At 32.9% G+C, this 24,753-nt stretch overlaps 2 protein-coding genes across 2 annotated transcripts; both read right to left on the bottom strand.

The window, feature by feature from the left end:
• Nucleotides 1-6,219: 6,219 nt before the first annotated feature.
• Nucleotides 6,220-8,804, bottom strand: LOC112720780 (uncharacterized). Its single transcript, XM_025771866.3, has 3 exons — nucleotides 8,398-8,804; nucleotides 7,826-8,237; nucleotides 6,220-7,630 (listed from the first exon to the last, which is right to left on the bottom strand). The coding sequence occupies exons 1-3, from the start codon at nucleotides 8,572-8,574 to the stop codon at nucleotides 6,438-6,440; spliced, it is 1,782 nt and encodes a 593-aa protein (XP_025627651.1). The 5' UTR covers nucleotides 8,575-8,804; the 3' UTR covers nucleotides 6,220-6,437.
• Nucleotides 8,805-18,888: 10,084 nt separating this feature from the next.
• Nucleotides 18,889-19,890, bottom strand: LOC140176103 (uncharacterized). Its single transcript, XM_072205977.1, has 3 exons — nucleotides 19,584-19,890; nucleotides 19,351-19,462; nucleotides 18,889-19,135 (listed from the first exon to the last, which is right to left on the bottom strand). The coding sequence occupies exons 1-3, from the start codon at nucleotides 19,888-19,890 to the stop codon at nucleotides 18,889-18,891; spliced, it is 666 nt and encodes a 221-aa protein (XP_072062078.1).
• Nucleotides 19,891-24,753: the final 4,863 nt, after the last annotated feature.

Genomic DNA, 24,753 nt, shown 5'->3' with positions numbered 1-24,753 from the left:
TTTATCCCTGTTCCTGGTCATAAAAAAGAAAAGAAGAAACCAAGGACAGAAAAGAATGGGAGCTCTATGTTCAAGAACAGAGGACTCCCTGTGAGATGTGAAGAAAGAAGAGGAAGATAGAAGAATGAAGATAGAAGAAGGAGAAGAAGAATAATTCAAATAAATAGAAGTAGAGAGGAGAAGAAGTGGAAATAGAAAAGATAAATAAGAATTAAAATATTTTTATTTTTGTTTTATTTATTTATTTATTTCGAAAATAAAGGTTAATTAATTAAAAAGAAGTAATGAAATTCGAAAAAGAAGATAGAGAAATAGAGGAAGGATTTTCATAAATTAGGAGAGAGAAGAATTAGTTAGAAAATTTTGAGAAAGAAGAGAGAGAAGATAAGTAATTAATTAAGAAAAGATTTGAAAACAAGATAAGATAAAGATTTGAAAAAGATTTGAATTTTTGAAAATGTTTGATTTTTAAAATTTGAAATTTGAAATAAGATAATATAAGATTTTTGAATTTTAAAGAAAGATAAAAGGATAAGATAAGATTTTGAAAAAGATAAGATTTTTTGAAAAGATTTAATTTTGAAAAGATTTCAATTTTGAAATTGAAAACTAAGATAAGATAAGATAAAAATTTTTAAATTAAAATAAAGATAGAAAAGATATTTTTTATTTTTGAATTTAATGAGGAAAGAGAAAAACAACAAAAAGATACCAAACTTAAAATTTTTAGATCTAAAGGGACCTAGTGTGTGAAAATTAACAAGAAAAACACAAAGAGACACCAAACTTAAAAATTTTAAGATCAAAACAAAAAGAAAAACAAGAAGACTTTGAAGATCAAGAAGAACACCAAGAACAAAACTCAAAGAATTCAATGAACACAAGAACATGCAAAAGACACCAAACTTAAAATTTTTGAAAATCAAAGACAAACTTTTCGAAAATTTCAAAGAAAATATACAAGAAGACACCAAACTTAAAGATTGATACAAGATTTAAACAAAGAAAATATTTTTGAAAATTTTTAGAAAGAATAACTCAAAGAATTCGAAAATTTCAACAAGAACAAAAACAAAAGACTCAAACCAAAAACAAAGATTAAACAAAGAAAAGAAAAAATAATTTTTTTTTATTTTTTCGAAAATAAAGAAGAAGAAAATAAATATAAAAGACTCAAACAAAATTAAAGACAATACCTGATCGAAGGAACAAGATAATCCGTTAGTTGTCCAAACTCGAACAATTCCCGACAACGGCGCTAAAAACTTGGTGCACGAATCCCCACGCTTCGTACAGTTGAACCAGCAAATACACTGGGTCGTCCAAGTAATACCTGAGCGAGTCAAAGTTGATCCCACGAGGATTGTGGTTTGAAGCAAGCTATGGTTATCTTGCAGGTCTTAGTCAGGCGGATAGAAGAGTTGTTGAATTTGTGAGATCTAAACTAGGTTGACATGTTTAATTGCAAAAAAGGAAATAAAGAATAAGGGTATAAAATACTTTGTAAATTTGAATGTAAACAGTGATAAGAAGATAGTTAAGGCTTGGAGATGCTTTGTCCTTCTGGATTAACTCTGGTATTACTGTCTTCTTCAATTGTGAATGATTTCTTCTATGGCCGGCTGTATGTGATCAATGCCGTACGGTCGCGGTCACCAATCTCCTCCAGATCTAAACCCCAGGGTTAGTGTGGATCTATTCTGATTGAGGGTGAAGCTCCTGCAGTCCATTCTCCTTAATGATCCTACTTAAAATGCCACAGACATGGTCGGATCTTCCGGATTAGAGAATACTGCACCTTTGGGTTCTAGCCTCTACCATAGAGACCCTAATCTCCCCATACTTCAGCTGAACTGGTGTCTCGAGAAGTCCCCAATGAAGTCATGGATTAACCGTCTAAGAGATGTATAATCAAGCTGGCGGTTCGATGCTTTTCAGTCATGTATTCTCACGAACCCAAGAAGAACACGGGTGGTTGTCAAGCACGCAGTCTTAGTATGAAGAATGGAGCTGATTGTCATGGATCGTTCCATTCATCAAGTTGAAGAACGAATATACATCTTAGAATTGAATCAAGCACGGATTGAAGAGAAATAGGAATACTTTTATTAATTCAAAGAACTCATCAAAGCTCCTCCCCTCAACCTAGGAGGTTTAGAAACTCATACTGATATAGAACATAATGATAAACAAAATATGGCATTAAGGTCTCGTCCCCCTCTTAATGAGAGGTGTAAAAGTCTTTAAATACTAAACTAATGACTAAGGATTACATTAAGAAGGGTAAAACAATCTTTTTAGTGCTAAAATCTACTTCTAGGGCCTACTTGGTGAGTGTTTGGGATGAGTTTGATTAAGATCCACGTGCTAGGAGGCCTCTAGGGCATTGAACGCTGGCAAGGGGGTCTTCTTTGGGTGTTTGGGTGCTAGTCTCCTCCTTTGGGCGCTGGACGCTTGGAATGGGGCAGGAGGCTGGCGTTGGACGCCAGTTTTGGGCCTTCTATTCTGAAGCAAAGTATGGATTATTAAACATTGCTGGAAAGCTCTGGAAGTCAGCTCTCCATAGCCGTTGAGAACATACCATTGGACTTCTATAGCTCCAGAAAAGCTCTTCCGAGTGCAAGGAGGTCAGATTCGGACAGCATCTACAGTGCTTTCTCTGTCTCTGAATTAGACTTTTGCTCCAGCTCCTCAATTTTAGCTAGAAAATACTTGAAATTGCATAAAGATACACAAACTCAAAGTAGAATCTAAAAATGTGAATTTTACACTAAAACCTATGAAAACTTAATAAAAATTAAATAAAATATGCTAAAAACTATATGAAAATGATACCAAAAAGTGTATAAAATATCCGCTTATCAGCGCCCTAAGTGGCAGCAAGCTCCTATTCGTTTCTGACTTCTTGGCGCTAAACACCAAGTTCGACATTTAGCGCCCTATAAGACAGAGAGCTCGCACACGTTACGAGGCACCTGGCGCTAAACTTCCAGTTCTGCGTTTAGCGTCAGCTTGGCAGAATGGCTACACGCAATCCAAAGTGCTTGGGCGCTAAACGCCATATGTGGCATTTAGTGCCAGCTTAACAGCATCAAAATCCTTCTCTTTTTTTCTGCACAGACTCTGTCAAATTGATCCAAACTTCATCTGAAATAATCAAAACAATAGAACGACTCAAAGTAGCTTCTAAACAGACTTCGAACACTAAAAACTCAATAAAACTAAATAAATTCATATCTAAAACAATCGGAAAATAAAGAAAAGATGCTTACGCATCAGCCAACCCATATTTCTTCCTCCCAGTGCACGAAGGCACGGGCTTCAAGTTTTAGAGTCGGGCTCCGGATTTAGGTGCCCAGCTTGGTGTCACCAAACTTTGCTTTCTTATTGATTTTCATCCTGTTTTTCTTAATTTTTACCTAAAAACTCAATATTCTATTACAACTCTAAATATATGATTAGTTATCAAAACATCACTAAAAACAGAAAGATTTGATTCAAAAACTAAGAAAACTAATGAAAAAGAAGTCTAAAAAATGGTTAAGATGACATATCATTACATATGATATAAGCAACTTAAGTCATCATCTAGGACAATAAGTATAATAAAAAATAGACAAAAGTACATACAAATTTTCACACGGTGGACAGATGTATTCTTCAATTTTTTAATGAGTCATCTGTACACACCAATATAAAATTCTGTTGTCAATTCTACCCTTCCGTGGCCTGAGTAATTTTTTCGGCGGTGGTAGAGGTCAGGTGGCACGATATTATATGATGTGGTCAATTTGGGGTGACACAGTGAAAAATATAATTATTACATTATTAAATTTGTTAAAAAAATATAAGAAAAGGGTTGGAACCACTGTTCATCCTCTTCCTTCTTCAATTTCTTCGAACCCTAAGAACCTTAACACATGTTGGAAACAAATTTTTCCTGCACTCTCTTCATTTTCCTCTATACATCTTGTCTGTCGTAATAGGGGGTTTATAAACTCTAATGTATCAAAATGTGACACTCTCGACGAAGGAAGGATATACCTCATGCTTGTGCCAATGGTTGTGGTGGCTCGTCATCTACGCCAAAAAATAGGAAGAAGAAGAAGTTCGACTACAACAACGGCAAGTGTTTGCATGGACTTGACGTAGTGGTGCTTGAGTCTGCTACAGAGTGGAACCTTGGAAGATTATTTTTTCGTTGTTCGTTATGGGAGGTATGTGAATTCTGATTTTGTTTATGATGACAAATGTTGTGTATCTTATGTGAAATGGTTGAAATTGTCATCGAATTCATGACGCAGAAGGTTGAATTGAGGTGTGACTATTTCATTTGGGTTGATGAAGTTGTTGATGCTGGAAGAGATTGTGGGATTCAAGAGTAGAGTGAAGAAAGCAAATGGAGGTCTGCAGAAGAAAAAAACTGGAAATTGACCACATCACATAATATCGTGCCACCTGGCCTCCACCACCGCCGAAAAAATTACTCAAGCCACGGAAAAGTAGAATTGACAACAGAGTTTTATATTGGTGTGTACAAATGACTCATTAAAAAATTGAGGAGTACATCTGTCCACCGTGTGAAAATTTGGGTGTACTTATGTCTATTTTTCCTAAGTATAATAGTATAAATATGTATTGAAAAAATGTATAAATAGTATAAACCGATTTTTTTGGTATAAAAGCAATAATAAAGGTTATTAATTATGTTAATTACATAATAAAAAAATTATGGATAATTTCTTAAATAAAAAAAAATAAGATCACTATTTTCACATACTATAATGTTTATAAAACAAATTTTGGACAATAAATTAACCCTCCATAAATTATATATTAGTCTTGTCTAAAAAAATAAATAAATTATACATTAAATATTATTATTTACGTACTAAAATATATATATATATATATATATATATATATATATTATCGATTATTAAGATATAATTAATTTCTAACCCAATTTTTAGTAATTAAAATTTAAATGATTGAACAATACTAAATATTTTGCTCCTAACTAATTTTATTTTTGTTATTGAAATTAAAAAGTGGTGAGTTGTTAATCAATTTAGAATTCAAATTTAAATTTGAGTAAAAAAATAAAAAAATTATTTTTAATTTTATTTCAATAACTAGAATTAGTTTTAAAACAAAAAAAAATATTTTGTATATCATATTGTATGATAATATGGTCATTTGCTTTTTTTCTAACGATAACTATTGCCAAATAAAATTGTGTAAAAAATCGGGAAAATGTATTTACTAATGAGGAGATAATAATTCGTTTACTAATGCAATAAATTATTGAATAACAATAGTTGTAATGGTTTTAATTTCTTCACACAAACTAATACTTAACGATGGAATTCCAATAATGTTATCAAGAAATATTAACCAATCTAATAGCTTTTGTGATGCCAATGAATTATAACTCAAATGGCATAGTCTCCCCTTGTGAAAAAAAAAAAACACTTTTGTGATAGCATAAGCCTATAAGTTTGAAAGTTTGAAAATTAAGTCATAAAATGTATAATTTAAAACAATTTTTAATATTTTTAACATTAAAAGTTATTTTTAATTATAATTTTATAAAATATTTATAGTAATAATTATTATATATTTTTCATTTAAGTTTCTTTAGTAAAAACTTTGTATATTTTTTTGTATTATTCTATACAATATATAGGAACATACATTAGTAAATTTTCAAAAACTAGGTGTGAAGCACTTTTGTTTACCAATGCATTTTCAAACTAGCTGCATATGCTAAACAGCATAATTACTAGTTTGCTTCTTACAAATGTCCAAATTATGCAAATCAATTTAGGTTGATTGAGTAGTTAGTTCATTCGTTCACTTAAATAAGTGTTGAAAGTTTAAATTTCGTCTTATGTATATAATAACTTTTTTGTCAACAACAAACTTTTAAATGAAACTCAAATTCGTGATGAATTAATCCTCGTCCTATAGAATCGAACGTACCGGCGGAGCAAATAAAAAGTCCAAATCATGCATATCGAAATTTCAAATCATGCAGATCAAAATTTCCCAATCAATGTTAAGCTATGCAATTGTTGTACGTGCAACTTCATTTTCTCATAATCGTATCTAGCATAAGAGGTTGTACTCATTCAATATGGTGTAGCTGAAATGTTATGTACATCAAAACCTAAAGGTGAAGCCCGACAAATAAAACCGTCAACACAAAACAATTCGTAAACCAAGAAACTACAACAGGTTAAATTTATGTCAGTATATCCGTGATTATAAAATTTTTTGGGAGTTGGTAAATCCGTAAATAGGAGAAGAATCCAAATCCAAATCCAAATTAAATTACAAGCTTAATAAAACTGTGGAAACAAAACATCCACTCTTTTTAATAACATCTCATAACTCTATTATATAATAAGGATCTTCAACATATTTTTTTAACTTTACCTTGAAGATTTCCTAGTAGTCCTTGTACTCCTCTTGATGGACTCGATTCTCTGAAGCCTTATTTGCTCCCTAAACTTGGCTATGAACTCATCAGCTTTCTTATCTACGTCAGAAGAAGGTGCTGCACTTTCTTCTTCCTCCTCTTCTTCAGTCTTTGAAGCTTCTTCAACATGTGGTGGTAGATTTTCCACTTTCTCTTTCTGCATCATCCTTGCTTTTCTAGCAACATCTTCATCTTCATATTCTGAGGACTCATCATCGTCATCGTCCTCGTCATCATAATGATCATTTTCCATCATCCCCTTGTCTAGGAAGCTTTCTTCTTTCTCCTCTTCTTCTTCCTCTGCTAATTCCGTTGTTGGAGCTTTTGCCTCTGGCATGAATTTGTCAGTTCTAAAAGACATTTTATTTTCATATCCCATACCTGTTTTGTTACTCTTTCTTCTTGGTTCTTGATAGTCAAATTGTTCTTTGACCTCTTTGCTCTTTGAGAAAGAACCCATGTTCTTGATTTTATTCTTATTATTAATATTATTATCAGCAATAAAAGTTCTTCTCCCTTCACTTGTGAAGCTCCTCTTCAATTCCTTATCAAAGGAACTACCACTTCCACTGAATGAAGAACCGTACCTTGATGGTTTCATAGAGACTGATTTCTGGAACATGGGCGGCGGTGGAGGCGGCGGAGGAGGACAAGACTTGCAGAACACCACCTTCCTCATCACCTTCTCAGAGTTCTTTGCAACTGACTCTGCAGATGAAACGGGACTTGTTCTTGATGAACGTGAATAAGTTTGGGACCTCATCACTGATCTTGATTCCACCTTGTTGAACTCAGATTCCTCCATTGAAGAAGGATACTGAGCAGTTGGGGTTTCAATTTCTTTCCCTGACCTTGATCTCCATGGAATTGGAGATGGAAGCACAACATTACTGTCCTTCGTGTTTTCCACAATTCTTGGACTACCGGGACCTTCAAGTTCACCATTTCTAGTCTTCATTGAATTACTTGGTGAGAATCTTTTGGACACTATTGTCTTGTTGCTATTAGAATTTGATCTATTAAGACACACAGAGCTTGTTGTTGTTCCATTAACAGGTTTAGCAATTTCATCAGCATAATCAACATGTGGATCATCACATAAACGAGACTTCAAGCTTCGAACCGGCAAAAGCAGAGGCTTCTCCCCTACAAAGTTAATATCATTATTAAATACAATAATTCTACTATACGAACGAAGCGAAGGAATAATCACAAATTTAAGAAGTTAAAAGCTGTGTTTAATCTGTTTCTAGGACAAAAAAACCGGAAACAAGTTTGTGTCTTTGTTTTTGCCTCTTTTGAGTTTCAGAAATGAATTCTTTTTTCATCATAGCTTCTCACCAATAATTCTCGAGCCTTCACCACTTGCGAAGCCGCCACTGCCACCACCACCACCACCACCCTTGTTTTCGAAATTAGAGTGATATTGTGCTGGTTGTTGCTGATTTGCCACAACCACCACAGGCTCCTTCCTGTAGTGTTGATTGTTCCAAGTTTGCACTTTGTTGCTGCTGGTAGTGGTGGTGGTGCTTTCATCAGAAGAAGAAGAAGAAGAAGAAGAAGGGGTTATTTCAGCTTCGTCCTCGAAGAACGAAGACACCTGAAGGAACCTCGAAACAAGCGTCTGCGCGTTATCGAACTTGGTTCCATTGTTCTCTTTCTCCACCTTCTCATCATTTTTACGGCTGAAGAGGCCATAAGAGATTGCAATACCAACAAACAGTATGTGAAGGAGTTCCCAGTTTCTTGTTACCTAAGTTGCACATATACAAATACCAATACTGAGTGCCAAATAAGACATATGAACACGAAGATTTTATTAATTGTATCTAAAACAAACCAGGAAGGATAAGATAGATAACAGTATGGCATATATGAAAAACATGAATATTTAGTGCAACAAAGGTGATTACCAGAGATTGGTTGATGAAGTCAGGAGCTTGTGAAGGAAACATAGGAAGGATAACGAAGAAGATTGCAACTAAGGCTGCTTTGTAGAGAAAATGGTAATAGAACTTGTTGGGGTCATCTTGGTTTTTTTCTGGTGCTAGTTTTTGGTGTTTAGTGTGGATTGCATTTGCACATGCCATTGGAAAAGGGAAGGGAAAGAATGCAAAGAAAGGAGAGAGAATATTTGAGGAAGAGATTGGAGAAGGAGGAGAGCAGACTTAGAAGCTAAGGTTGAGAAAATTAAAAACAAAAAAGAGAAGGAAAGAAGGGTCATGAAGGAGGGAATGAAGAAAAAGGTGTGAGAGCAAATCTAATGCTTTTTTTTTTATTCCTTGCCTTTACACCGTCAAAGACAAATTGTGCGTAGCCTAGCCCCCTTGATTATTCCACTAGCCTATTGTTGCCTTTTTGTCTGAATTAAAAATCAGTAGAAGTAATTATATGCTAAAATCAACTATTAAAATATAAAAAATTATTTGAATTTATAAATTTAATGAATATTAACAAAAGTATTCGTCAAAAAAAAACTAATGTTATATTTATTAAAGATGAGTTTCGTACGACAAAAATGTTCAAATCTTAAACTTTTATTAACTTTTTAATAAAATTTTCAAATCAGCCATATTCTTTATCTTTAACCTCAACTTCATTATTATCTCTTTTTCTTCAAATCTCAAATTTTTATATTCCTCCGTTACCATTTACTACCATCCTAATTTTTAACTCCTCTATAATCTTAAGAGAAAAAGACAAAAAACAGAAAGTAGATAACGATTGTGGCTCAAATTTTTTATGCGGGTAGAAATTTGGGAGTTCACAGGGAAACAAAAATAAGAATGAGTTGGAGTTCTTGAAGTTAAACTTATGCATCCAAGTTTGTGGCTTCCTTTGAGTTCGAAGTGGGTGGCTCTAAGAGGTGGGTTGTTCCGCCTGTTAATGACACCAACATCTACAATAATTTGACTTCTCACAAAAGGTTTCAAGTTAGTGAGTCCATCCGTAAGCACTCTTCTTTTTATTTATTCCATGATTTCTTGCTTATTATTTCTTCCACATATAATTTCTTTTTATTCCATGGGTTATGAATGATGATTATTGCTATAGCCAAAAATTAGTTTCACAGAGTCACTCAATTTCTAGTAAGGTGTGCCATCAAGGTTCCAATTGTGCTGTTGGAGCTTGAATCCAGTAGATCTGAACTGGCCACCATGCCGAGGTAGAAGTAATATGTGCATGGGCATGAGGCGGTGCTGGAGCCGCTGTGGGACTTGGGGTGGATGCCGTCGGAGGTGATAGTGTTGCGTGGGAATAGGTGAATTGCCTAGAGGCCTTGTCATCGTCTTTGTCATCGTTGGCATGGAAAGATGGCGGCGGTAGTGGACTAACAGAAAATAGAGAAGGTGGTTAAGGTGGTGGTAATGGAGGGATGTAAAAGTTTGAGATTTGGAAAAGAAGAGATGGTGATAAAATTGATGTTGAAGATAAAAGGTGGGGGTAATTTGAAAATTTTATTAAAAAATCAACAAAAATTTAGTATTTTGGTACTTTTGTTATATGGAACCCATATTTGATGGGTATAACGTTAGTTTTTTTCTTTGACGGATACTTTTGTCAGCGTTCATAAAATTCATGAGTACAAATTGTTGTTTTTTATAAAATAAATTATTAGTATAAATGATATGTTAGAATACAAAAAAATATTAAAAAGGAATTAAACAACATTGTTAAATTTGAGAAACAATTTAATTTATTGATGATGAAAAACATATAAATATTTGGCTGGGTTAAAAGCTCAAAAATATTTTGATAAAGTGTGTGTGCTCATAGTGGAGGCCCATATTAGTTTGAGCAGCCCAATAAGATGAATGTTTGCCTATAATATTGCTACTTGGACAAAAATAAATAGGGTCGATCTACTGTAAAGATCTATATTTGTACAGATTTACAGATTGTTGTGTATATTGAATCTGCTGTGGGCACGTGTTGTCCGTGTATGGCTGAAAGCAGGTTTGTTTCTAGTAGCTGGGGAGGCTCATTCAAGGACTTATTGAGCCGGCTGTATAGCGCCATTCAGAACGGGGTTATTGTTGTAGAGTGTCCCGTTAGTGGTCTTGTTGGGCCTTCAGCTTTGTTCCCAAACGGACATTCATCCTTTACCCATTCATGAAGGCAATGACCTTAACCTTTATTCCCATGTGAACTATCGAAGACTGTGATTAATTTTTTTTTTATATTGAAAGGCCTATGATCTTTAGATTTAATTAATTTAGCAATCACTGTATCTCTAATATACTAATATATATTAAACTGCTTGTTAAAGAATAATGTTCATGTATTGTACACCTATGAAAAGAACTAATAACTGACTTTCTGATTATTCTTAGAAATAAATATAAATAAATTCAGAACCAATCGCATTATAATTAAATTTCAAATAAATTAAACAGAAGTAAACCTATTGATAAACGACAACCATGGTTATTATAATTTGCACAGACGTTGGTGAGAAAGAAGACAAATCGATGGGAAGTAATGGTTTTTATGTCACACAAGACATGGGTACGAACCATGGTTGTCATAATCGAATCGGTTATCGAACAGGTCAAGTTATAAGGTCAGTAGAGCATTGGTTCAACCGGGGGTTACTGATTGAACCGATTAACTTGGTCCTATACTAATAAAGTTAAAAATTAATTTAACATTTAAGAATAAAATTTGGAAGACATATTTTCACTAATTTTTTTAAGAGTTTCAAATAATACAAAAATAATATATAACATGAAATATAAATATTTTATTTACTTTTTATGTTGAAATAACTATTATTTTTACTTTTCACTAATTTGTTAATCAATTTATAATTATTATAATATTATGTTCTACAAGTAATAATTAAAAAACAATAATAATAATAGATACTATATCATTATGAAAACATTAAGTGACTTTATAGTTAATGTTAAAAATAAATATAATTAACTTAAGAATGACTAAGTTTATCACTAAAATTAAAATTAATAAAAATCTCGTAAATTATTTGATGAAATTCAGTAAAGATATTGACATATATTTAATTTTATAAATGTACATTCTCCTCCTTTCTAACTTTTAAAAAACCTTCCGTTTTAATCCATTTTAAGTTTCTTGTGTTAACTAATATTAACTTTATCTATTTTTTAAGAAAAAATAAATTATTTTGTGAAAAAAAATCCATTAACAAAAATTTTATTTTTTATTATTAAATTTTGCTTACTAAAATACCCTTTTAATAAATTATTTTTTTTATTGCTTAAATTGTAATTTTATTAAACTAATTTTAAAAAATTAAGAAAGAAATTTTTTTCTCTAAAATATCTAGTTTTCAATAACTTTTTAATTATTGAATTGTGATTTTACACAAATTTTTGTTAACAATTATTTTTATATTTTACTATTAATTTTTTGATATCAATATATGTTATTTTAACATTAAATAAAAAAATTTACCACTGTTAATATATATAACAATTAATATATATTAATATTGAAAAATAATTTTACTAAATTTTTTTATTCGTTGTTAAAAATATATATATACATATCAAAAAATTAATAGTAAAATATAAAAAAATTGTTAACGAAAATTTTGGTAAACTTCTAATTTAATAATTAAAAAATTATTGAAGAGTATTCTAGAAAAAATTACATAATTATTAAATTTTTTAAAAAATACAATTTAATCATTAAAAGAATAATTTATTAAAGAATATTTTGCTAAGCAAAATTTAATGATAAAAAATAAAATTTTTACTAATGGATTTTTTTTTAACAAATTATTTATTATTTTTTTTAAAATGGATAAAGTTAACATCAGTTGGCACAAAAAGTTTGGAATGAATTAGAGAGGAGGTTTTTTAAAAGTTAGAAGGGATGAGAATGTACATTTATAAAATAGAAGGGAGGAGAGTGTCATTTTAGCATCTCGCAGGGGAGGGGAGTGTAATTTTCTCAAAAAATCCTTCATTAACATTATTTTCTTAATACATACTTAGAATACGTAATCGTATGCTGTATATAAAATAATTAATAAAGTATTTAACTTTTAAACTAACAGTTATTTTAAAGTAAAAACTAAGTAACAATATTCACGACGGAGTAAACTTCACAAAATACATATTGTTCGTGTTCTACATTATTTCATAATACCTAGAAATTTGAAAATTATTACTGAAAAATGGTACTTTGAAATTTTTTCTTTTTTTATTTATATAGTGCAGTGTCAATCGGTTCAACCAGTGATCCACCAGTTGAACTATGAGCCCGCTGACCCCCTATTTTGATCGATTCGATTATCGGTTCGGATAACTAAGAAATAAACAATTACTCTCCAGATTGGCAATAATTAGTTTTATGCGACACGGCAAGAATGCCATTCCATTATATTAATAAAATTCAATACTAGGCTGAAAACATATAAGTTTAATCACAATACTGAGATTAGACTAGAAAAAAATTAACAAAATTCCAACATAATTCTGTCTCCATTACTGAATAACAATGCCAATCCATAAGATTAATAAACTTCAATTCTAGTGTCAGAACAGATAACTTTAACCACATTACTAACACTTGCATATATAATGATTGATAAATCTTCAGTCAAGTTTAAATTCCTATTAGTAATTGTACGTAACAAAAAATATCTGAACATCGAAAAACATTCATCTACGGATGCCATCCCACATATCACGATAGAGACCACCGTGTGCAAAATGGTTCAGGCCCGGCTTATCTAACTAGACCGAACCTCGCGGGTACAATCCGGTTCATGCCTGTTACCATCCTTAAACGGTCCAACGGACAACCCTAGCTGGGTCATAGTACCCGTAACCGGTTTTTCGGTGCTACGACCCTGTCCGCTCCGGTTATGACAAATACGGGTATACATTCTCCTTTACCGCACACGGTCATTAATGACAACAACATGACCTCTAAATTTACATGCCTCCCCTTCTTCTCCGTAACCATTATACTAATCTATATGCAATTAAACCTATCGTAAGACGCACATTACTCCGTAATTTTCATGTTCGTTATCTTCATGCCGGCCGTTACGGGTGTAACTAAGCATGTGGTCCCGAAATGTACTGCAAAATTGTACCGACGTTTACCTAGCCGCGTCAAAAACAGGAAAAATAGGGTTTATCTGGTTTTTTCTGGCTAAACCAAATCGGTTCGGTTCGATTTCCCCATTTCTCAACACCAAATCGAGCAGAACCGCATCCAATGTCTGTTCCAAAATGTCTTCGTTGTTTTCGTTTCCTAGTCAGTTTTTTTTCTCCTCGTTCTTATTTTTAAGCATTCGGTCAAGTCGAATTTGTATTGAATTCGGACAACATTTACTCAACTAAGTTTAGGTCCTTTTCGGTGACTTACTTCCTTTTATTCTGAATTAAATTACGATTATACTCCTGTAAAGTACCGAGAATACCGGCCGATCCCATCTGCTGTCAGTTCTTTCCGGTTAAGTTGTCCATATAACAGCAAACCAAGCGGTTGACATTTGCTGAGGACGATACAGGCCGGATTCAGTTTATCATAGGTTCAAAATGGACGCAAACCGAATCCTTTACACCTCTAGAACTCCTCAGACCCCATAGTCATCATAAATGGCCAGACAATCAACCCGGCCATGTCACTGCGTATCGGGTACAACCGGTAGGTCACAGATTCAACGGGTTGACTCGGTCATAATTAACTACCTATATAACATTTAACTTCCTATTTCAACTTGTTCTCTAATTTATTAATTAATTTGTATCCACGACATTATTCAATTATATGCTAAAACATATTAATAATAATATACTTCATGCACTAATCAATATAAAACATATGTCATCGATTGATAAACATTTTTTGGCTTGAATAGTTTAATTTAAAGAAATCTAACAAATTCTAGTTCTCATTTTACTTAATTCACATACCTGAAAAATAATTCATTTTTAAAAAACGTTACCAGACAAAAAATTAAATTAAATTAATATCAACACTATCCATTGGAATACACATAACTCACACCATTCAGGCACACTATTAATTTCCATGTTTTATCTCCATTGGATTATTTTTTATTCTATTATACTTTTCTTTTAAATTTGGTTACTTTATCCTAAGACCATGGGGTTGCAATTTCCCTCCAGCACTTACTTACCCTTTCGGGCCATCTCCCTCCAGCGTTTATTTCACTCCATCGTTTTCTTTTTTCAACCCCATTTATTTTCAGTCCAAAAATTTATTTCCCAGTCCACAGGGAGCAAAGACTGACAAGAAAGAGTATGAATGGGCCCATTTTCTCCGGATGTCACGGTCCAGCCCAAAGACCGGTCACGTTTCCACGGCCTTCATGGTGGCTCCGTTACAGATGCTTCAAGCCAGCCATCGCGCTTGAAGAGCCCCACTTCTCGCCACCCGACTCAGCCCGCATCCCCATGCCTCCTCACCTTGACCACGTGTCGATCAGGAACTCAACCAGAAGGAATAATGGAATCTCTGTACGCTCTCTGTAAGCTCATCGATCTGTACACTATAAATTTCCAAATAAATATAAGGCTAGTATATGGGTCAACACTGCAAACATTACTCATGAACCAAGTCCAACCTTAGTCTTATGGAGAAACAAGATCGTTGCTGGAGTTAGATCTTCATCAGTTCGGGTAAAGCAAAAATCAGAAAAATAAATGGTTCATTTTTTATTAAGCATCAAAGAGAAAAAGAAGGAAAAAAAATAAAATTTGGAGGTTAAGTCAAATCAATAGAGTCAAATCAAAACCAAATATCAAACTTGGTCAGAAAAAAAAGATATTGCTAAAAATCCATTCTTGTGCAAGTCAAATGACTTGTTGAAGTTACTTTTTTTCTGCAACAATTCAGGTAAGAATAAAAAAACTAAGGTGACATTTTCTTATTCAAATCAAGGGCTGAAAATGAAACTTGGAACCAAAGTTTATATCAATGGTATAGATTATTATTGTCTATCTTCTCAGTACCTCTGCACCAATCTACTTTGATATTCTATTCTAATTTTCTACTTTGATTTCTTGAGAGAAGAGGAAGAAATTAGATGGTCCAATGCTTTAGATTTGACTCTACCCATTAGCTCATGTAAGTATAATACCCACAACTAATTGGCCCTTGGCCCTAGGATCACTCACTCATATAAATGACACTATCATATTTTTCATCTCTCAAACTCACTAACACTCATGAAATAAAGGAGAGAATTTTTACATTTCAAAACATACACATTTCATTATGGAACACACAAAATACATAAGGCATATGTGCCTTTATATAGGCAAAGTTTCCTACTAAAATAATAATTTATGAATCACAACTCAATTTTGTAATGACCACTATTTTATGAGTTGGCTTCATGAATCTTCTTTCAACTTGTATTCATGTAGTTTTCATAATCTTCTAATTTCAATTCAATTTGATTTTGAATTTCTTCAATGTTGTAGAATGTTGTAGTTGTGCTATTCTCTTGAATGTTCTTCAAAGATCTTCAAGTTTCCAATATGTTAGCTTCTAGCAATATCTAGCCAATTGATGATTATTGTATTCAACTCAAACTTTGCTTCTTTAATTCCTTAACCATGCTTCATAAAAATTCTAATCCATGCAAGTTGATAGATAGCACAAGAAGTTTGTAGAATCTTGGTGATGAACCATGAACTTGTAACCACTCAAAATTCAAATTGAATTTTGCCTTTGACTTTTCTAAACTTTTGTTACTTACATACCTCTTGATTTAATTTTCTAACATTGCCTCCCTTAAATCAAGCTTGTAGAATTAATCATTCCAAGCATCCTTTTCAACTTGTAAAATAACTCTGTTTTCAGTGGTTTTGTAAATATATCTGCAACTTGTTCTTCAGTTGGACAATACTCGATCACAACTTCTTTCTCATTTACCAACTCTCTGATTTTGTGAACCCGAATATCAATATGCTTCGATCTTCCATGAAATACTGGATTTTTGCAAAGTGCAATAGCTGACTTGTTACCACAAAATATTGTTGTTGGAGTACTTTGTTTCTCGTTCAATTTCTCAAGAATTCTTCTTAGCCAAACTGCTTGTGTTGCACAACTTGCTGCTGCTATATATTCTACTTCTGCTATAGATAGTGCTACTACTAGTTGTTTCTTTGATGACCATGAAATTATACCAGAACCAAGATGAAATACAAACCCTGAAGTACTTTTTCTTGTTTCTATATCTCCGGCCCAATCACTATCAGTGTAGCCAACAAGGTTTACTTCATTGGTATTCTCATAATAAATTCCATCATTTAAAGTACCTTTGATATATCGAAGAATTCTCTTTGCCGCTTGCAAATGGTTGGTACAAGACTCCTTCATAAATCTGCTAAGCAAACCAACTCTAAATACAATATCTGGTCTAGTCGCAGTCAAGTACCTTAGACTTCCAATCAAGCTTTTGTAGTATGTGGGATTTCTCTTCCTTTATCTTCTCTCAACAATTTGAACTTCTCTTCGACTGGAGTAGAAACTGGTTTTGAGTGCTCCATCTAAAATTTCTTTAAAATATCATTTGCATATTTCTTCTGAGAAATGAAAATTCCATCATCTTTTTGAACTACTTCAATGCCAAGAAAGTAAGACATCAAGCCCATATCTGTCATTTCAAAGTGCTTTATCATAGCCTCTCTGAATTCTGCAATTATCTTCAAATTATTCCCAGTAAAGATCAAATCATCAACATAAAGACACACGATCAAGATATCTCCAAGTTCAACGAACTTGATATAAAGAGTATGCTCAAACAGACAATAAGAATCAATCTTCTTGTACCATGCTCTTGGTGCTTGCTTTAACCCGTACAAAGCTTTCTTCAATTTATAAACTTTATCTTCTTTTCCAAGAACTTCATATCCTACAGGTTGCTCAACATACACTTCTTCTTCTAAAGTGCCATTTAGAAATGCAGACTTAACATTCATTTGATGTATCTTCCACTTATTTTGAGCCGAGAGTGAAATAATCATACGAATAGTGTCTAATCTAGCAACAGGAGTAAATACTTCAAAGTAGTCGATACCTGGTTTTTGTTTGTATCCCTTTGCAACTAATCTTGCTTTGAAACGATCAACTTCACCATTGGGTTTGTACTTAGTCTTGTAAACCCACTTTACTCCAATCGGCTTCTTATCTGTTGGTAAATCTGTCAGCTCCCACGTATCATTCTTCTCAATGGCATGAATCTCCTCATCCATTGCTTTCTTCCAATTGTTGTCTTTAGAGGCTTCTTTAAAGTTTAACGGCTCACAATCTGAAAATAGAGCAAAATTTATGATTTCTTCGTCGGACGGATCGTTGTCATTGCCAACTTCATAATCTGCTAATCTAGCAGGTAGTCTCCACTCTCTTTGAGGTCTTCTAGATGATTCTGGTTGTTCGGTTGTGTCAGGTTGCCTTTCTTCTATTTCATCACATGTATTTGGAATTATAGTCTGTTGCTTTTCTGTCTTTGTGTTCCAATCCCACATGTCTTTCTCGTCAAACGTCACGTCTCTGCTGATGATCACTTTCTTTATTTCTGGATTGTATAGCTTGTATGCTTTTGAGTCTATGCTATAGCCGATAAAGATACACTTTTCACCTTTGTCATCTAACTTTTTTCTTAATTGATCTGGTACATGGGCATAAGCAATACACCCAAAGACTCTGAAATGATGGATGGAAGGCCGCTTTCCACTCCAAGCTTCCTCTGGAGTTTTATCACGAACACTTTTTGTTGGACACCTGTTTAAAATATGAACTGCTGTGGCGACTGCTTCTGCCCAAAATTCTTTAGGCATTTGTTTTGACTTGAGCATGCATCTTACCATATCCATGATGGTTCTATTCTTTCTTTCAACAACTCCATTTTGTTGAGGAGTATATCTAGTTGTTAGTTGGTGTTGAATTCCGTGTTGCTTAAAGTATTCTGAACATGCAAGATATTTTGTTCCTCTGTCTGTTCTGAGAATTTTGATTTTATAGCCACTTTGTTTTTCGACAAATGCCTTGAATGTCTTAAAGACATCACATGCTTCTGATTTCTGCTTCAGAAAGTATACCCATGTATATCTACTAAAATCATCAATAAAAGTGATAAAGTACCTGCTACCACCATTACTTGGAACTTCTACAGAACAAAGATCTGAATGCACAATTTCAAGTAATCTTCTAGCTCTCCAAGACTTTCCTGTAGGGAATGGATCTCTGTGCTTCTTTCCCAGTTGACAAATCTCACAAACACAATTGGGAATATGAATCCGTGGTAGACCAGAAACAAGTCTTTTTCTTGACGGATAGTTTAAGCCAGAAAAATAAAAGTGCCCAAACCGCATATGCCACAACCAATTATCATCAAGTACCACAGAACTCATGCAAGAGGGATTAACATGTTAAATTTTTAATGGAAACATTCTGTTTGAAGTCATCTTTGCTTTATCTATGAATCTTCCGTTGTTGTCAAACACAGTGCAATATCCACAATAAGTTATCATCTTATATCCCTTCTCAGATAATTGTCCCATACTCAGTAAATTGTAATCAAGTTCAGAAGCATAGAAAACATCAGAAATATAACTCAGAGAACCATCCTTCAATCTAATTGGTATGTGCCATTTTCCTTCAATAGGGATCTTCGTACTATTACCAAACTTCAATAATAGTTTAACTGAATCATCTAGAGAAGAAAATAACTCCTTTCTACCAGACATATGATTACTGCAAGTATTATCCAAGTACCATATATTTTTATCTTCAGCACATGAATTACTTGTAAAAAATAAAGTCTGAGTACCCGGTTTTTCATCAGTATTTTGATGCTAATTTTCTGCAACGTGTGCTTGATTGTTATTCACCATTTTGAATCTGCAATCTGCTGCTTTGTGTCCATACTTTCCACAATGAAAGCAGTTGAAATTAGTTCTTTCTTGATGAAAATTTCCTCGACCTCTTCCTCGGTTGACAGGCCTGAAATTCGTTCCACCTCTTCCTTGATTAGGTGGTGTAAAATTATTATAATTTCCTTGGTTGTAATTGCCACGACCTCTACTTTGAAAATTAAAACCACGACCTCGTCCTTCTTGTGTACGGCTTGATTCTGCAACGTTGTTGAAATTCACTCGGCTTTTCAGAGCTTCCTCAGTTGATTTTTCTGACTTCTCCAATATTCTGCTGATGTGGCTTTTCATAGTTCCTTGCAACTCTGCAATCGTTATAGTATCCATATCATATGACTCTAGTATCGTAGTCACCACATGGTCATACTTCATCGGCATGGTGCGAAGAATTTTCTCCACCACTTTGCTATCGGGCATATCTTCTCCATAGACTCTCATCTTATTGACAAGGTTTGTAACACGAGTAAAATATTGCTCAACGATTTCTGAGCTAGACATCTCGTACCTTTCATATTCTCTTCTTAAAGACTGTAGCTTTGCTTTCTGAGCTTTATCTATGCCTTTGTATGATAGCTTCAACGTGTTCCATGCTTCCTTTACACTTTTGGCATTTGCTATTTTGCCAAACACCGTATAATCTACTCCTTGATGAATTTGAGATAGCGCCAATTGATCTCTCCTCTATTGAGCAGCATCTGCTCCTTCTTGCAAACCTGGTTCAATGAAATTTCACAGGTTCTGGGCCTTCAAATGGGTAGACATCAAAGTTTCCCAATAACTATAATCAAGTTTTCCATCTAACTTGGGACCGGACCACACAATATTAAAAGTGTTTACCATACCGGCTCTATGAATAAACAACTATGTGAGAACTCTCCCACACCTCACAAACTCTAATCTCAAATACCAGGCGCTGGATTAACCAGCTCTGATACCAAATGTAAGTATAATACCCACAACTAATTGGCCCTTGGCCCTAGGATCACTCACTCATATAAATGACACTATCATATTTTTTATCTCTCAAACTCACTAACACTTATAAAACAAAGGAGAGAATTTTTACATTTCAAAACATACACATTTCATTATGGAACACACAAAATACATAAGGCATATGTGCCTTTATATAGGCAAAGTTTCCTACTAAAATAATAATTTATGAATCACAACTCAATTTTGTAATGACCACTATTTTATGAGTTGGCTTCATGAATCTTCTTTCAACTTGTATTCATGTAGTTTCCATAATCTTCTAATTTCAATTCAATTTGATTTTGAATTTCTTCAATGTTGTAGAATGTTGTAGTTGTGCTATTCTCTTGAATGTTCTTCAAAGATCTTCAAGTTTCCAATATGTTAGCTTCTAGCAATATCTAGCTAATTGATTATTATTGTATTCAACTCAAACTTTGCTTCTTTAATTCCTTAACCATGCTTCATGAAAATTCTAATCCATGCAAGTTGATAGATAGCACAAGAAGTTTGTAGAATCTTGGTGATGAACCATGAACTTGTAACCACTCAAAATTCAAATTGAATTTTACCTTTGACTTTTCTAAACTTTTGTTACTTGCATACCTCTTGATTTAATTTTCTAACAGCTCAAGTTTTGGAGACATTACCTTATACATAAGGTAGTAATCAACCAAGAATTGAAGCAAGAAGAGAGAACCCAAAATTCTGAGTTTACTTAGCACCTTATCACTCAAAGCTTGAAGTTTTGGAAATAATGCACCTAAACTAAAGAGAACATTCTGCCAAGATGGAAGACAACAAGTGAGAGTACTTAAATCTGGTTCTTCACATAGCTTTCAAGCTACAATACTTCTTCTCCTTAATGAGGTTATATCGTTTATCTTACTTTCTTAGCTTATCTTTCTTTGATTTTTCTTAGTAAAAAGTAATGTGTGAGGCATTTAAAAAAACCATTTGAGAGAAAAGGTAAAGAGAGTTAGCTTGGAGAGAAAAACTATTTTATGTCAATCTCTTTTGATATATTTCTGTTTTGTAATCATGAATCTGAGAGGTTTTCCTTACTAAGTTGGGTGAGCACTTAGTGTTGAGCATCTAGGGAGTGAACCTAGCTAAATCAAACTTGGTTGGAAGTTTGATTTATCTCGGATAGGATTAGAAAGAATCCTAAAAAATTAGTGTATGTAATCTTTGAAAAGATAGTGAAAATTTTACTATAGTTGTGGTGAAAACTAGATATAGGCCACATTGCACAAAGTGGTTAAACTAGGATACAAAGTTGTGTTCTCTTCTCTTGTGTGCTCTATTTTCATTTTATTCATTATGAGACAAAATTAAATTGTCTTATGCATAATCCATATCACAGACATAGCAGAACTAAAGTTGCAGAATTAGTTTTACGATTCAAGTTTAAAAGCACAAAAAGAGGTTATAGATTCAACTTCCATTCTCTAGGCCATTGAAAACCTTTAAACTTATATATAAATATATATAGTGATTGATTTTAGTATACAAATAATATTTTTCGTTAAAAATAAGCACTTGTTTGTAGTTATTTTTACCTTATAGTAAAAGTTTGATAATATTTTGTCTGTAACAATGAAATTTCAATAACTCTTGAAAATTATAAATAAAATTACAATGTTGTGAGGACAAAGGAAAAAAGAGGCAACTCCAAAAAGCAAAAGTAAAGAAAAAGGTTGTGAGTTGCGTGGAAAGGAGAGGTAGACAAAGGAAGTTGATATAGTACATAAAAGAAGAAGATGAAGAGTTGCTGCCTACTGAGAATTGGAGGTTGCACAGGCATTGATGCTGTTGTATGACTGTGTCATGAAAGAATATTTAGGGTTAGTGTTAGCTGATAAACACAATTTAAATATACTCAATCTAAGATTGCTGGCGTATCCGTGTCGGACGCGCATACGGCGCTAACACATGGTGAATACGGAAGATGAGCGAGTCGGTGGTGCGTCCATTTGTGCTGCAGAATTTTCGTAAAGCGGTCACAAATCCGAAAAAATTTGCGACGAGTTCAACATTTTATCGACACACATCTAGATCGCACCCCGCAGAGGCTCGATTTCTCCACTTTTTTAACTCTGAAATGTTTTAAAATCAAAACAAATTAAAACCTAAATTAAAAAATAAAATAAAATAAATTAAAATTCAAAACCTAAAACTTCTTAGTTTCTTTCTTTGGTGGTTCGGCCTTTCTTTGAATTCTTGAGAGAGATTTTGTAACGTGTGGTCGTATACTAAACTACTGTTGAAGAAGAAGAAAGGTGGACTATGGAAGTGTGGGTGCGAGTTGAAGAACACTGACGTGCAAGCCTAAAACAAGTTTGTTTATTAGTTTCTCTCTTGTTTATTTATTTTATTTTATTATTATTAATTTTAACCGCGAGAGCCCTATGAATATTTGGTGCTTTAGTTATGTATATTAGAGCTTGTTTGGGTGCTGTTCTTAAAAAATATATTTTTTTAAATGATAACTTTTTAAAAGAGTTGCCCTGATTTGTTAGTATAATTGATAGTAGAATAACATTGAATCACTTTTATAAACGTTAAGGATATAAATAGGACGATTTAAACGTTAGGGACACAAATAAAACTTACCCTAAACGTTGGGGACAAAAACGATACTTTACTCTTATTTAAATGTTATTATAATTTATATTTATTATGTTTTATACAATATATATTTATTTTATTTTGTTATATATTTATTTTATTTTGCATAGGTATTATAATCCACAATGATTTTAAAAAACTCCAAATAGAGTTGCCCCTCATCAAGATGAAGAAATTTTTATGGAAAAAAAACAAGTGTCTAAAGATATTTTTCTTATATTAAAGATAGAAAGAAGGTTGCTCTTGAATTCTCTAAACTTTCTATGTTTGGAGGAGTATTTTCTAATTTTGACTAAATTACAAATAGATGAGAGTTAGACCCACAATTTTGGTAGTCTAATTATGGATCTTCTGCTCCTCTTCTTCAAATGATTGCATTGAAACTTCTTGTTCAACCTAGCTCTTCATCATGCTCTAAAAAGAATTGAAGCGTACTCATTCATTCATTCCAAGAGGAGAAACAAATTGAATCCTTCTAGAGTTGAAAATTTGGTATATGTTCATACTAATCTTCGACTTTTATCCAGAAGGAGAGAAGACTACAAAAAAAGAGATATTAGCATGTGCGATGTCAGAGTTGATGACAATAGTTCAGATCTTAGTGAAGTTTCATATTTATCTTTAGATAAACCAGACATGGAAGCTGTGGTGTTTGCGGATGATAGACTTGGAGGAAAAGAAATTGATAAATTTTATGTTAGTGAGACCACAAGAGTAGATTAAAGATTTTTATTATTTTTAATAATTATAGAATTTTAAGACTTTTTATACAACTATATTTACTCTTATATTTATAATATAATATTTTATTATTTAATATATTATTTAAATTTTAATTCACAATGTATCCTAAACGTGTCGTATCCAAACTCTTTTTAAAAAAAACGTGTCAGCATATCCGTGCCGTATCACGTCCGTATCGCGTGTCATATCCGTGCTTCCTAGAGCCCAAGATAAATATACTCAATAAAGGGATAAATAGAGTATTAATGGCAAATTAAAAATTTTGCGTAATATAGATGGAAACTTAAATTGCGAAAATGTACTTGTGAACAAAGCGCCGTACTTCTATTTTTTATGAGCTTATAAGCGAATATCACGCGTTTAAACCATGTACTTAATATTTTTTCTATACCACTTGTATAAAATAAATGAAAGCTTAATGCGAGTGATTTTGTACTAGAACTTTTTTAAGAGTTTGAACAAGTTTCCAAGCACTTATGTCTAGTTTTGTCCACCAAGATGTAGAGATTTTTAATATATCACCAAGCTCATAGGGTGCTTGATAAACCACTACAAGATAGAGCACTTGATAAACACCTCATGATCACCACTTAGAGACTCCTTCTCTAAGAACTCAATGTAATACCAATTTCAAGTGTTTCTCCTTGAGTACTTAATGATCTTAGGTATCCTTGATAAATTCATATTTTATGGTATTTATTTGCTTTAATTGGGTAGATTTTATTAACTTCTCTTGCATTTATTTAATGAAATAGCATGGTTTTGTGAATTCTTCCTAAATTGTGCTTAAGAGTAAAAACATGTTTTTTATGTCCTAAATTTGCTAATTTTATTTCACTTTAATTCCATTTGATGCCTTAATGTATTTGATGAAGTGATTTCAGGTTTAGAAAGCAAGTATGGATTGAAGGGGTGAGGAAAAAGTATGTAAAAGTGAAGAATTCATGAAGAAATGAAGTTTGGAGTGTTTTACAGCTATGCGTACACACAAAAATTCATGCGTACGCACAA

Source organism: Arachis hypogaea, chromosome 11 (assembly GCF_003086295.3).
Source record: "Arachis hypogaea cultivar Tifrunner chromosome 11, arahy.Tifrunner.gnm2.J5K5, whole genome shotgun sequence".
NCBI classification, from domain to species: domain Eukaryota; kingdom Viridiplantae; phylum Streptophyta; class Magnoliopsida; order Fabales; family Fabaceae; genus Arachis; species Arachis hypogaea.
This window is presented reverse-complemented; position numbering and strand designations above follow the sequence as displayed.